General features: G+C 43.2%; 2 protein-coding genes across 3 annotated transcripts in view; one reads left to right on the top strand and one right to left on the bottom strand.

Annotated features, from left to right (window-relative positions):
• Window positions 1-8,038, top strand: part of atp1b2b (ATPase Na+/K+ transporting subunit beta 2b) — a 9,818-nt gene extending 1,780 nt beyond the window's left edge. Inside the window, exons 2-11 of one of the 2 annotated variants that reach the window (XM_088398199.1) lie at window positions 36-144; window positions 1,150-1,244; window positions 3,819-3,947; window positions 4,029-4,136; window positions 4,255-4,460; window positions 4,617-4,676; window positions 4,759-4,785; window positions 5,119-5,214; window positions 5,308-5,475; window positions 7,091-8,038. In XM_088398199.1, the coding sequence (XP_088254325.1) occupies window positions 86-144; window positions 1,150-1,244; window positions 3,819-3,947; window positions 4,029-4,136; window positions 4,255-4,460; window positions 4,617-4,676; window positions 4,759-4,785; window positions 5,119-5,214; window positions 5,308-5,475 (948 nt within the window). In that variant the 5' untranslated portion in view covers window positions 36-85 and the 3' untranslated portion in view covers window positions 7,091-8,038. Of the gene's footprint in view, window positions 1-35; window positions 145-1,149; window positions 1,245-3,818; window positions 3,948-4,028; window positions 4,137-4,254; window positions 4,461-4,616; window positions 4,677-4,758; window positions 4,786-5,118; window positions 5,215-5,307 lie in introns of both variants that reach the window. The other variant, XM_088398200.1, reaches the window with a different exon arrangement.
• A 651-nt stretch (window positions 8,039-8,689) lies between these two features.
• gltpd2b (glycolipid transfer protein domain containing 2b) lies at window positions 8,690-11,976 on the bottom strand. The gene is made up of 4 exons (XM_088398201.1): window positions 11,420-11,976; window positions 10,649-10,707; window positions 10,341-10,519; window positions 8,690-10,264 (listed from the first exon to the last, which is right to left on the bottom strand). Exons 1-4 carry the CDS (start codon window positions 11,487-11,489, stop codon window positions 9,673-9,675), a joined length of 900 nt encoding a protein of 299 aa, XP_088254327.1. The 5' UTR covers window positions 11,490-11,976; the 3' UTR covers window positions 8,690-9,672.
• Between the last annotated feature and the right edge of the window lie 526 nt (window positions 11,977-12,502).

The following is a 12,502-nucleotide window of genomic DNA, read 5'->3' on the forward strand; positions in this document are numbered from 1 at the left end:
TGTTCTATTAATCTTTTGCCGCCTTTTGTATGTAGTGTGAGTTGAAAACGGACATTGTGTTCCCTCCCCTGCACTGCTGCAGCACATGTTGCAGTACCCAAATCTTCCAAATGAGGGCACACTGTACACTCCGGATTGCATATGGTGCGTATTCATCAATATTTTATCAAGTACAACAATTTGCTACATATTTATATTCATGTGATCATAAATAGTAGATATTCTGAGAGATGTTGCACATGACATGATTGGCCTATATATTTCCTTCCTGTATGTTGAGGTCAAAGGTCATTCAGTCCCCTGGGTTCAAGCAAAAATCTGGGCTCCCGTTTTTTTTGGCTATCATTCAAATCCTCCCCTCTTCCTCTTCCAGCCCTGAATAATCCTAAATGATTATATGAGGAGAAACCTGGAAGTAAAAATACTTAATGCTTACTGTCACCATTAACTATTACTACTTGGATTAATGAAGTTTATTTACAAAATTTCTTCAACCTTAAAAACTATTGAAAAGCAGCACCAAGTGGTCTGATGCGGTACTCAAGTATTTTTAAGAAATAAAAAAAAAAAAAAATCTTTAAATAGGTGAATCCGCGGATGGCACACCGTGAGTAGGCGAAGGTCGACTGTATTCTTTTTGTGACGATTTATAGACTCGACCAATCAGCTTCGTCCTTGCTGCCGACCATTTGCTCGCAGGCTTGTCATTTCACGTGGCAGGCCGGTTGAGTGGAAGGGAGGGGGCCGCGGGAACTGCAGCTGATTGGCTATGGCCCGAGCTAAAGAAGGGGGGAGGGAGGGGAGGTTGGAAGCTTGGTGGGAGCGGATGGAGGCTGAGCGAAGAGGGCGGGGGTGCGCTTTACCGCAGGATCTCTAGATTTCTGCAGCACTCATCAAAACTCTGCGGCATGAAGACAAGAGCTAGGGGGGAGGGCACTCACTCGGACCCGGCTACCTCTCACTTTTAGTCTCCCTTTCTCCATCCCTAGATAGGCTTCTCTTATTTTCCACCAATTTGCTCTCATTTTCAGCTCCCCATCACTTGAAAAAGGGCTCCCTCCCTCTTTCCTCATTGGCTAATTGGATTCTCATTGCATTAGGGCACGTTTTTTACTCTTGAGGTTTTTTTAGAGGCCTGCTCTTTTACAGTAAAATGGCAAAGGATGCGGAAAAAGGCGAGTGGAAGGAGTATATATGGAACCCAAGGACGAGGGAGTTTCTGGGCAGGACAGCCAGCAGCTGGGGTGAGTACTGTACTGTCCAGCAATGCAGCAAAAACATGGAGCCTTGCAGCAACACATTCAATGTCTGATGTCTTCCTGCAGCTTTTAATTTGCTAAGTTGGAGAGTCAAGCGGCCATTCATCTCACTCTGATGCACTGATGTGAAAAGGCAGCAGCCACCTGCACAAGCCGGCAGTTATTTTCCTTTTCTTTATTTATTAATTTATAGCAGCGCTTCCATTGCGCAATGCGCTTGAGCATAAGGGTGGAGGCATATGGTGCATCTGGTAAATATTTTACAAGATTTCAATGTGGTTGGCCGGTCAGGCTGCACGCTTTGCCAAGGAACAGGTTTCAGGCTTGTTGCAAAGAGTGCACGTCGTGGTCCATTCGGGGACGACTCACTCCCAGCCGGATGAAGTTGGACAGGAGTGATGCTTTTAGGGTGACGTGATCATTTGTTAGCAGGTGTCCAACCCTGAAAAAGTGACTTTGAGTTGATTAAAAATTCATCATCAGACTGAATTGAGGAGAGGCAATGATAAAACTACAAGTAAATAAAATCATGCCAGTATTCTGTATGAAACTTTGCACTGCATTTAACTGACATTGGAAAATTATAATCTGAGTAAAGCCAAGCGCCAAATGCTATTTGTACAACCTCCACTTTGACCCTGCCCAATGTGAGGGATTTAAACCTAATCTAATGATTGCTTTGGCATCACCTCAGGATTTTTTTTTTTTTTTTTTTTTAAATAACAGCACCATGAGTTCAAAGTGGTTAAATAAGGATCAGTCTCTTTATCAAATCCAATTTCTGACTACAATTTCTGGATTGACGTAGGAATTATTGTAGCTTCCGTTTGTTGGAATCTTCCGGCACTGTGCTAGTTAATCCAGCTCAGTGTGTCCCAGGTGCATTAAGGTCTGGAGACCTTTTTAAGCTGCGCTCGCTTAAGGCCGCCTAATTGAGCTATTTTGGTGGTTAGCTACTACATGGAGAGCACCTAGACTTAGCTTTTCACCTTTTTGCATGCTTCCGACCACGCACATGTTTCATTCAATGCTCCTTTGCTGCTGTCTTGTTTCCTTTTTTTTCCACGGGCATCCGTTCAGAGTTGCAACAAACTCATTGGATCATACCCTCTCGATCTGAGCCGTCCCTTATCGAATCGCAATCCCACAGAATCGAATCAGATCGTTTTACTTTAAAATTGAATCGTATCACACCCTGAAGAATAGAATCGTCCGTGATTTGAATCAATGTTATGTTGCAGCTGCCCCCCCCCAAAAAAAAGGCCGAGGACGGACGACAAGAATAAAGCCGGTGTTTTTGTTCTTTTTTAAAAAGAAAGTGCACAAAAAGCATCCCATCACAGATTCATGTCGTTTGTTTGATCAGCTGGTTCAAAGAGCCATTGAACAGCAACACACGATACTCATTAATTCTGCATATCGTCATCGTAGAGTGCAGACTGTAAACCCAACGACCTCTCTACAAAGACTTGACCCACACACACCGTTTCCTCCTGAGCTACTGTTATATTTGCGTTTATTGGATGACAGCGTGGAAACTTGAATGCTGTCTTTGATGACACCTTTATCCTTCACACCGTTTCACACTTTAATGTCATTAATATATATTTAACGAGCTATCCCTTACCGTATCTAATATCCCCCGCCCCTCTTAACACTCCTAATGCAAATAATGAATCAGGCTTTGCTATACGCATCTAACAGAATCCCCTGTTGAGCATCCTTGCCTCGACATTTTGTTGCGGATTCCAGTGAGCTGATGCAGAAGCAGCCTGCTGACAGATCCAGAGAGGCTGCACGCTGGGGGGCACAGGGGTCAGCTGCTACCCTGCGCGGGCCCCAGGTGTCGGCGTTGAAATGTGCTATTTTTAAGATTGTCACAGACAGATGCTTCCAAAGGAGTAGAAAAGAGGATGGATGGATGGAGGGCTCATTATGCTCGGCTACACTCAGAGGCTTTTTCAGTACATTGAGTCAAGTTCCACTGGAGCAAACTCAATAACAAGCAAAAATAGACGATTTATTTTAATAACTCGCAGTTTCCGAAGAATGTGAATCTTATTTCGGGCCACTTAAGTGCTAGGAAATGACATCTTGTTGCTCCAATGCTTTATGGTTGCTTTTCTGATACATGGACACATACTGTCTGGCTACAGTCTTCCTCGCAGTGTTTAATTAATTAAAAGACCTTCGGTATAATCCCCCCCCCCGCCTCCCTCGGTCAGTGCGGTGTTCCCTTCTCTGCAGTGCAGCTCCATAATGAAATTGCTTGGCAAGCGACTATTCCATCTCTGTTTCATTAACACCTTTCAGTGGTCCGGGACCAACCACATAACGTTTTATCAGTATTATGAATGTGAGTGAAAGCGATATGGGGAAACATAGGTGAGCTAGCTAATTTATTGATGAAAACAATAGTAAGATTAATAAATGCACAGTAGCAACAGGTTGAATGTTTTAGAACTGGGGATCCCAATCCCACATCGGCGCATCCCTCCTTTTCTGAGACTCGCCGCCCTTCACTTATACTCCCTAATGGTGTCCTCCTCTTGTTTGCAGGTCTCATCTTTCTCTTCTATTTAGTTTTCTACATCTTCCTGGCCGGCCTGTTTGCGCTTACCATGTACGTCATGCTGCAGACTTTGGATGACCACAAGCCGACCTGGCAAGACAGGCTCACCACGCCAGGTGCGCTATCAGATTCGCTGATAAAAGCTACGTGGGGTCACAATGTCATGATTACTCTTGCTTTTCCTCTACCGCTCGCAGGGATGGTGATTAGACCCAAATCCGGTGAGGCTTTTGAGATTGTCTACAACATCCAGAAAACCGAGAGCTGGGACATGTACGCTCAGGCCCTGGACAAGTTCCTGGAACGTATGTCCAAGAAAACTTACTGCCGCAACCGAATCACAAACCTTTAATATCTGCATCCAACACTTTATGAGAAAAATCGCCCTGCGCACAAATTTCAAGTCCTGGCTTTCCTCCGCAGCCTACAACAGCACCACCCAGGAGCAGAAAAACGATGAATGCAAACCAGACCAGTACTTCTTGCAGGAGGATAGCGGCGATGTGAAGAACAACCCCAAGCGCTCCTGTCAATTCAAACGCGACTTTCTGAAGGACTGCTCGGGACTCGATGACCGTTACTATGGCTACCAGGAGGGCAAGCCATGCATCATTATCAAGATGAATCGGGTATGAAAGAGGAGAGGGAGGAAAGGGAAGCTGTTGCTAGGCAACATGGAGTGCCTGTGATTGGGCATGAGGGAAAGAAAATTCCCGGTTAAAAAAAAAAAAAGACGGCAACATCGCTGTTATTTTTAAATCAGGCTTGTGTTTTGTTCCCTCCAGGTGATTGGAATGTTGCCAGGGAAGGACGGACAGAATCCTTTTATCACCTGTGGCGCAAAGGTAACCCAGAATAGTTTGCGTGATACTGCTCACAGCTATGACACTCTTTCAACTTTTTTCTCGTAAATGTGCCCACTCTCAGAGGTACAAAGTTGGCAAAAATGAATGGGTAAGATTGAGTCCCATGTTTTCTAGTCTAGGATTCAATTCCACATAGCTATAGACTGTATCTACCAAATTTCCTTCCCAACTTGAGTCATAGAAAGCCATTTAGGTGTATAGGAAAATTCAATTTGTGGCTCTGTTAGATGATTTTGTGTGTGTGTGTAGTATATAATTTAGTTGGTGTGTGCGGGCACGTTTTATCGACCATCAAAAGAGACGGGTGGGCGTGTCAGGTAATGAGATCTGAAGAGAAATAGGAGATTAATGAGGCTCACCTCCCCGCTTGCCTATACACCAAGCGTCATTTTTAACGCATGAAATTGTTTCACCCCCACAGAGAGAAGACACGGACAAAATTGGACAAATGTTGTATTTTCCGTCCAATGGCACTTTCAACCTTATGTACTATCCTTACTATGGCAAGAAAGCTCAGGTAAGATATCCTGCGTGATTTTTTTTTTTTTGGTCATATTGTGAATACCTGTACTTGAGCGTTAACTTGCCTCGTCCTTTATTTTCATCCCAGGTGAACTACTCGCAGCCTTTGGTTGCCGTCAAGTTCCTTAACATCACCGTCAACCAAGACATCAACATCGAATGCAAGATCACCGCCAACAACATTCCCATCGGAAGCGAAAGAGACAAGTTTGCCGGACGAGTGTCTTTCAAGCTGAGGATCAACACTGCTAACTAGGTTCTCAAGCCTTTTTTTTTCTTTCCACCTCTGACAACGTCATGCTCTGCAACATTGCACATGCACGGAAAACAATTGCAGCATTGCCACCCTTTTTGGGTTCCGTTTACACCCCCCTTCTCTCTCAAAATTAAAGACGGGGTGAACGTGGTTTGAGATCATGCAAGAATCAAGAGTGGCAATCCTGTAATTATTTCTGTCCGTGAGCTTGGAGACAAATTTGTTTCTGTAAATTAATTTAAGGTGACGTCTATTTATACTGCATGACAAACGAAAAGGGGATATGAAGGATGTAACGCGTGTTTTTAAAAGTTTGCAAGGACCAGTAACACCAATGTATCGCTGCTCCTATCTTGCTGCCTCAATAATAGAGTGTTCCTCTATACACCAATACAAAATGTGCAATCTGCAATTTTATTTCGATGATATCGTAACCTCGGAGCTGGGCTAGGGATGGGCATATGAGAATCAATGAATTGATTCTGTTATTTTTTTGTTATAATACAAAGACAGGCTCTTCAGGCTGCAGACTTCTTATAAATCAATCATCGGCTCTTCTGCTGGCACTTCAATTTTTTTTTTTTTTAGTAACAAATGCTTCCAGATGTGTATCAATCAACCCATTGAATTCTTAAACAATCACTGTGCCCATCCCTCAGCCTAACTTGCTGCACTCAAAAGAATAATCCGATGACGAGTGGATGCTGAGATGAAGCCATTTTGCATGTGTGTGTATTGTCTTTAGTGTGCTATGAGGGTAGGAGTCCCCTATGTCCCCACTCTTTGCTCAGTGTGAAACAAAAAAAAAAAACGTTCTGTGAGACCACTGACCACCAGGAGGGACCACCATGATGAAAATCACACACAATTAGTGTGTGGTTCACCAAATCATCTAAGATGAAGAGGAAGAGTTTCAAACCTTTAAGTGTGTTTGTGGCTTCAGTGTATGTTCTGTACGTTGACATATTTCATACCATGGGTCGGGAAAGTTGCATGCGTTGTGCAATATTCATGAAATCCGTATATTAGGAATGATTGATCCCATTGTTTAGTGCTGACTAATTCCGCATTAGCATCGCAATCGGCATCCATCAATTTTTCACGTTTTACTAGGTCTTCCTTCCATTATTAAACAAAAAGAACATTAACTATGTTTAAAATGAGGGGCGTTATAATCTTATTGCGTTATTGCACCAATTTAAAGACACATTTTAAAAGTGTTTGTCCTAAATGATCATAAATCGTAACGTTGCAATCATTTACCCAAATATAATCCAGCCGTTGTAATGCGACAAATGTGAATAAACACCCGGATTAGATATAATCTCAAAATGTTTCTTTTCCCCCCCGATTTTTCGCTGTATTCACACGCACGCTTCTCTGAAGTTTCCGCAACACTTAATTTCACTCTAATCTCTTAATCTGGTGGGCTAATCCCGAGCCTGCACGATGAATTTCCTTGCCCTACTTTGTTGCTCCTCTTCCTCGCCATCGCCTCCAAAATAGTTGAATCGATCGCCAATCATTCATTTCCTAGATTTATCAGTGCATTTTTTAATTCTTCAACTAACAGCCTTTAAATTACACAAGACTAACTAAAATTTTCTTTCTTTAGCCATCTGCATGTGAAGATGAGTTCTTCGACCAAAGACCCTCATTCCACTTTCAGTTTTCTTTTAGCAACACCGTGTTAGAGATCAAAGATCAGAGCAAAGATGTGCTGCAGAGATACAGTAGGAGTCATGTGAGTACATAAAGCAGCTGTGTTATAAAAAGATCTACTCTTACATAATAGGAATACGCACAAGTGTTTTACAAAGACATAACAGTGCCTCCTGGTGGACAGAGCGTGTTGTTGCCAGTGTCCAGGTTATTTTCTTCATCTCCTTTTATCGAGTCCCGTTGTTCATTTGGAGATGTCTTCAGAAAGCAATACTGTCCGTGTGGCCATGGGATTCTCGGAAAATTGAAATGTGTGCAAAAGCAAGGCGTCAAAAGGCAACAACCGATAAAGTATTCTTTGTGACCGGCTATTTTTGTTGTAAAATTTAGAGAATGTATCAACTCGGATTGTATCGTGTTACTGGAGACACACACGGATGGGTTTCATCATTAATTCATCAAATTCGGTCGCCAAAGCTCGCTCGTTTGTTTTTGTATTTTTTACGTGTGTGTGATATTTCCACCTTTTGCACCCATCATGCCCCGTCATTTTCAGATTTGCAATGAATGAGAAGTGAGAAGTGTGCATCAATTTTTCCCGAACAAAGACACGATGTGTTCCAGCCAAAAAATATTGATAGAAGTATACTAAAGATATTTTTAAGAAGAAATAATTATGATAAATAAATCTCTCCCCTCTTTCCTTATATGACCCTCATATAAAATTACCTATATCCCGGAATGTGGTTTAAAGACAAGAATCCGCTCAGTTTTGTTGCCCAAACTGGATGATAATTCTATTCCGGATTTGTATTTTTTGCTCTGACTGTATGTATATTTTTGCTCATGTTTACTGCAAAACAAGATAGAGAATTAATAAATGTCATTTAAGGGAACCAAACCTCAACGGTGTGGCCTCTGAGCTCTTTTTCAAGTTGCAAAGAGGAACTGCAGCGGAAAAAAAAGATCCCCAAATGCCAAACATCATTGGGTCGGTGTAATCTAATGTAATCCCATTGACTGTAATCCTCCCAGCACACAATAGCAGTATTCCGACCAGAGTGGTTGGTAGATACTTGTAGCCATTATGTCGTAATAGTCTGAGCCATTAAGTGTTGTAAATGAGGTAAGTGAGTTACACGCAGCAGGTCAAAGGTCAAGGACCATTTTTTCATATTTTCCACAATCACAGTGACTTTTTTATTGACATCCAAAGCATAAATATATATTTTATTTTACATGCTAAATATCTAAACACACCCAGAGATATATTTTCTCTCCCAAGTCTCACTACAGGTCTCCTCTGAACTCTGCTCACCTTTGTCCACCCTGTGGCTGTCTTCTTAGAAAGAGAGCGCACACAGCAGGAAAAGAGCGACTGGACGGATTACCTGGCATGTCATTAGAGGTATTTGTGGGTTTAAAATAGTCTCATCAAGACCAGCACAGTGGTTTGCGTTTGAGCAGCTCTCCAAGAATTTCTAAACCAAATGAATGAACATTTGTGTGATCATCATTTTATTCAACAAAAAGTAATGTAGACAAACAGGCTCCTTCATTTTTTTATTGAGGATAATTTTATGTAATACTGATGCATTAATACCTCACAGTTCAGTCAGAGTGAAGCACCAAATTTGTCCAGCATATAAAATAGCTTTCAATCACAGGTGTAAGGTCCCAGTGGTAAATTCGTCCAAGATACATTTTGAGGTAGTGCGCTAACTCCAGGAAATACAATTGCTGGTAAAAATCAAGGCAGTTAGATTGGATTCACGTTATTTTGTTAATTTACTTAAACTCTGCTTTAAATCTATAAATAGTATACTGTTGAATTTTCCATGCTTGCACTTTTCTTCATTATTTTACAAACGCTTCCAAAAAAAGGCTGGCTTTACAATGTAGAAGATAGGGTTACATAAAAAACTAAGAATGATATTAAGAGGCAAGTTTTCACATTTTACATAAAAAAAACTAAGAATGATATTAAGAGGCAAGTTTTCACATTTTATGCGCAGCTGCCATAAAAATAGTGTGAGGAAATTGCTTCTTTGGTCCTGTAAATGTCGCACCCCTGCCTAATCAATAAGTTATGTATTATCCCAAACTTCATGCTGCCAACGTGGACCTTAAACTCATTAGCAAAATGTTTGCAGAGTTAATCGTTGAAGTCAGTGATTCTCAACCAGTGGCCGTGAATAATCTTTTCGTGACGTTTTTGAGTGAATTTTGCTCCCTGCAGTGGCCACCTGCTGGCCATCATTGGAACGACAGCAACGTTAAGGCACTTGAAAGGTCAGTTGCATCGTTAGCTGCCTTAAAGTATAAGTCAAATCCATGATGTTCTTATTCTAAGCACAATATGTGGTTGTGTATAGAACATATTTTTGACTTCCTCTTTAAAAAGCCTCTAAGGGCACATATGGAACCATACTGTATGTTCATTTACATTTTGACTACCTTTGATGCCCAAGAAGCCACAATGTTCAATATGGTAACAATGAAGGCTTCTATCTGATCAGGCCTTTTTTTTTTCTTTTATGGCAAATCCAGCATGTCATTGTCCTCCAAAGCTTTCTGGGTCCTGTCATAGACCACTCCAATGGCCCGGACCACCCGTCCCAGAACCGCGCTTAGCTCCTCCTGGTTCTGCACACACATGAGCCTTAAGAAGAAGCCCCTCTCGGGCATGGCGATGAAGGCCAGCTCGGCCGCCCTACGCACAAACCAGGTGTGGTGGTTGGCCAGGGTGACCTTGTAGGCCTCGCGGCACAGGTCCGATGGGCTCTTCAGCCGGCCCGCCACGGGGATCTCCGCCAGCTTGTCAAGAAACAGCTTGAGCCAAAGCAGAGCCCGGTGTAGTCGCAGAAGAGTCCGGCATCCAGAGTCCGTCTGCTGCTTGAAATCCACTAAACCTCGTTTCAACTCCACCCAGATCATGGCTCGCACTGAGTGGTACGCACCAGAAGTCTTCACTCCGGCCTCCGGGCTCACTGTGTTTTCAGAATCCGGGATCACCTCTGCTTCGGGGCTAGCCTCGGCTAGTAGAGCCAGTTCCCGGATAATCGAGGTTTTGGTTTCTATCTCTTTAGATATCATGCCAACCATGGGGCCTAAAGCATTCATAAACCTGCAGGACATGTAACAATCATCATAAATGAATTATTGTTTCACAACATAGTAACATCTTTATCTTTTGTTTTTACTTCACAAGCTCATCCCAGCTGGAGAGATAAGGCTGCAGCAGCACGTCAGAGGTGAAGGCCGGCGACGCCAGCAGGTGGGTGAGTAGCAGGGACACCTGGAAGGTCTGTCCGGGGCACTCCTCCAGGACTTTGGGGCCCTCGGACTCTTTGGAGGCACTGCTGTTGGACAGCTGGTGTGGCTAGGGGGAGGGGAAGCGGGGTTGCGGTCAAATGACACAAAACAAAGAAAGTACAATTCGGTCAAATCAACCAAAAGAATTATGAGCTAAATATGGTCATGACTTCCTCTTTTAATTGCAACAACGTACCTCATTCACTTGATTGTAACCTTTTAGACAAGCATCCCAGTGGTAATCCAAACCCCCATCTGCATTGGAGACAAGAAAAATTAAAATAAAATAAAAAAAAAAATCTTTACTTAAAACAGGACAATCACATGTCTAATGTTTTAAAATCTTTTGCTATAGAAATCATAATTTTCCATCATTCTTTTAAAGACCTTCCAAGCAAGGAGAGACAAGTTTACTTGTGTCACAGTGCCTGGCATTTTTTTGCCAACTTCACAAAAGCTGCCATTGAGTTACAATTCCGTGGGCGACCTCAGCAGCCGAGTCATCTGCAAGCAAAAAGTTCAGCCACCAAACCTGTCCCACTGCTAGGCATCAGCCTCCCACATTAGAAAAAAAAAAGAGGTCACAAGGGCTGCATTTTTCTCTAGCTGTAACGTAGAGAAAATGAATTATAAATTAATGATTTATGTATCAGTTTTTCTTATCACAATACAATACTGGCATATCTTTTCCCGGCTCATCGTGAGTCTTGGCATCTATTTTGACCAAATAGGGTCTTTGCCCCCAAACAAGTATCAGTCAGTTAACCCTTGCAAGACAAATCAAATCCTTTAATTTCAAATTCATTATGGTATCGGGTGAGCATGTGCGTGGAGCCACGCTTGCTCTTTACGACCTCTGACACATTACTCATTTAGACCATATACATTCCCCACAAGGGTGGGGTTGTATGGATTTATTATACGTACAAGCCATGCATAAGGGAGAGAGAGAAAAAAAAATACTCACAGAGCCAGAGAGTGCCGAGGAAGAGCAGCAGTAGCAGGATTGCCAAAGCAGCCTTGCTCTTCACACCCATATTGAAGTCCAATTTATTTCCTCCCCCTCGCTGTCTTTTCTCTTTTAATTCCTCCGTGTCTCACATGAGTCCTTGTCCCTTGCACCGCCTGTCACCACAATCACTTTCTTGACCAGACCCCTTTGCTTCCAAAGCCCACCACCCCACCCTTTGCCCTTAAACCTTTCATCGCCCACCCCAAAGCCTTAAATCAAAAAGTTGTCTCCACCATTGTGCCTCCATCTCCGAGCGAACAAGTGGCGCCGCCGGGTTTTGTCGTCCCGCAAATCCCCGCCTGCAGTTTCTTTTTTCCCCCTCTCATTCCCTTTCATTCACGTGTCTCAATGAGCCTTCAATCTGCTGTTGCTCAACGCGAGAGAGGGTCCAGAGATCACTCCCAGATCAGCACTGGTTGGCTGATAATGGGGAGACAACGCGGCGTGTCCGCCAGTAACCCTCCTCCTCCTTCTTCTTCTTCCTCCACGTGCATCTCCTATACTATGTGTGCTATATTCCTGGTCAGCTTGTGTCTCTCCTCCCACCAACGCCCTCCCTATTCTCACTCTCTCTCCCCCCTCCTCTCTCAGTCATTAACGACAACCCGTGTGCATCTCAAGCCACATGTGTCAATGAAATTGTGGATACAGGGGGGTGATCACTTATGCTCTTCCAAATATCTTTCTGTGAGGAAATTAGCTTTATCACCCGGCTTTGTGTCTTTCTTGACTGGGACAATGTGAGCAGACATTTAGCTCAAGAAGGGCTTTACAATGGCATTTCTCAGTTGACGAGCGGGAAAGAAGTGAAAGCATTCATGATATGTATGGGAGGGGCCGGCTGGTCATGCGGTTTTTATTCCACGCCACCAATGGCCAATCCCATTTTAAACAGGCGGTAATGGACGAGGGGAGACCGAATCCCGGGGAGGGAAACATGTGACCCACTAAGAAGAGCCGAGCTGTTTGACTCTGCTAAGCAACTGCTGTGATTTACGTTCTGTATAAGCAATAAACATACGCTGGGAAGGAGTCGGC

The sequence above is a fragment of the Syngnathus floridae genome, chromosome 15, assembly GCF_059516105.1.
Source record: "Syngnathus floridae isolate MCC-2025c chromosome 15, RoL_Sflo_1.0, whole genome shotgun sequence".
NCBI lineage: Eukaryota > Metazoa > Chordata > Actinopteri > Syngnathiformes > Syngnathidae > Syngnathus > Syngnathus floridae.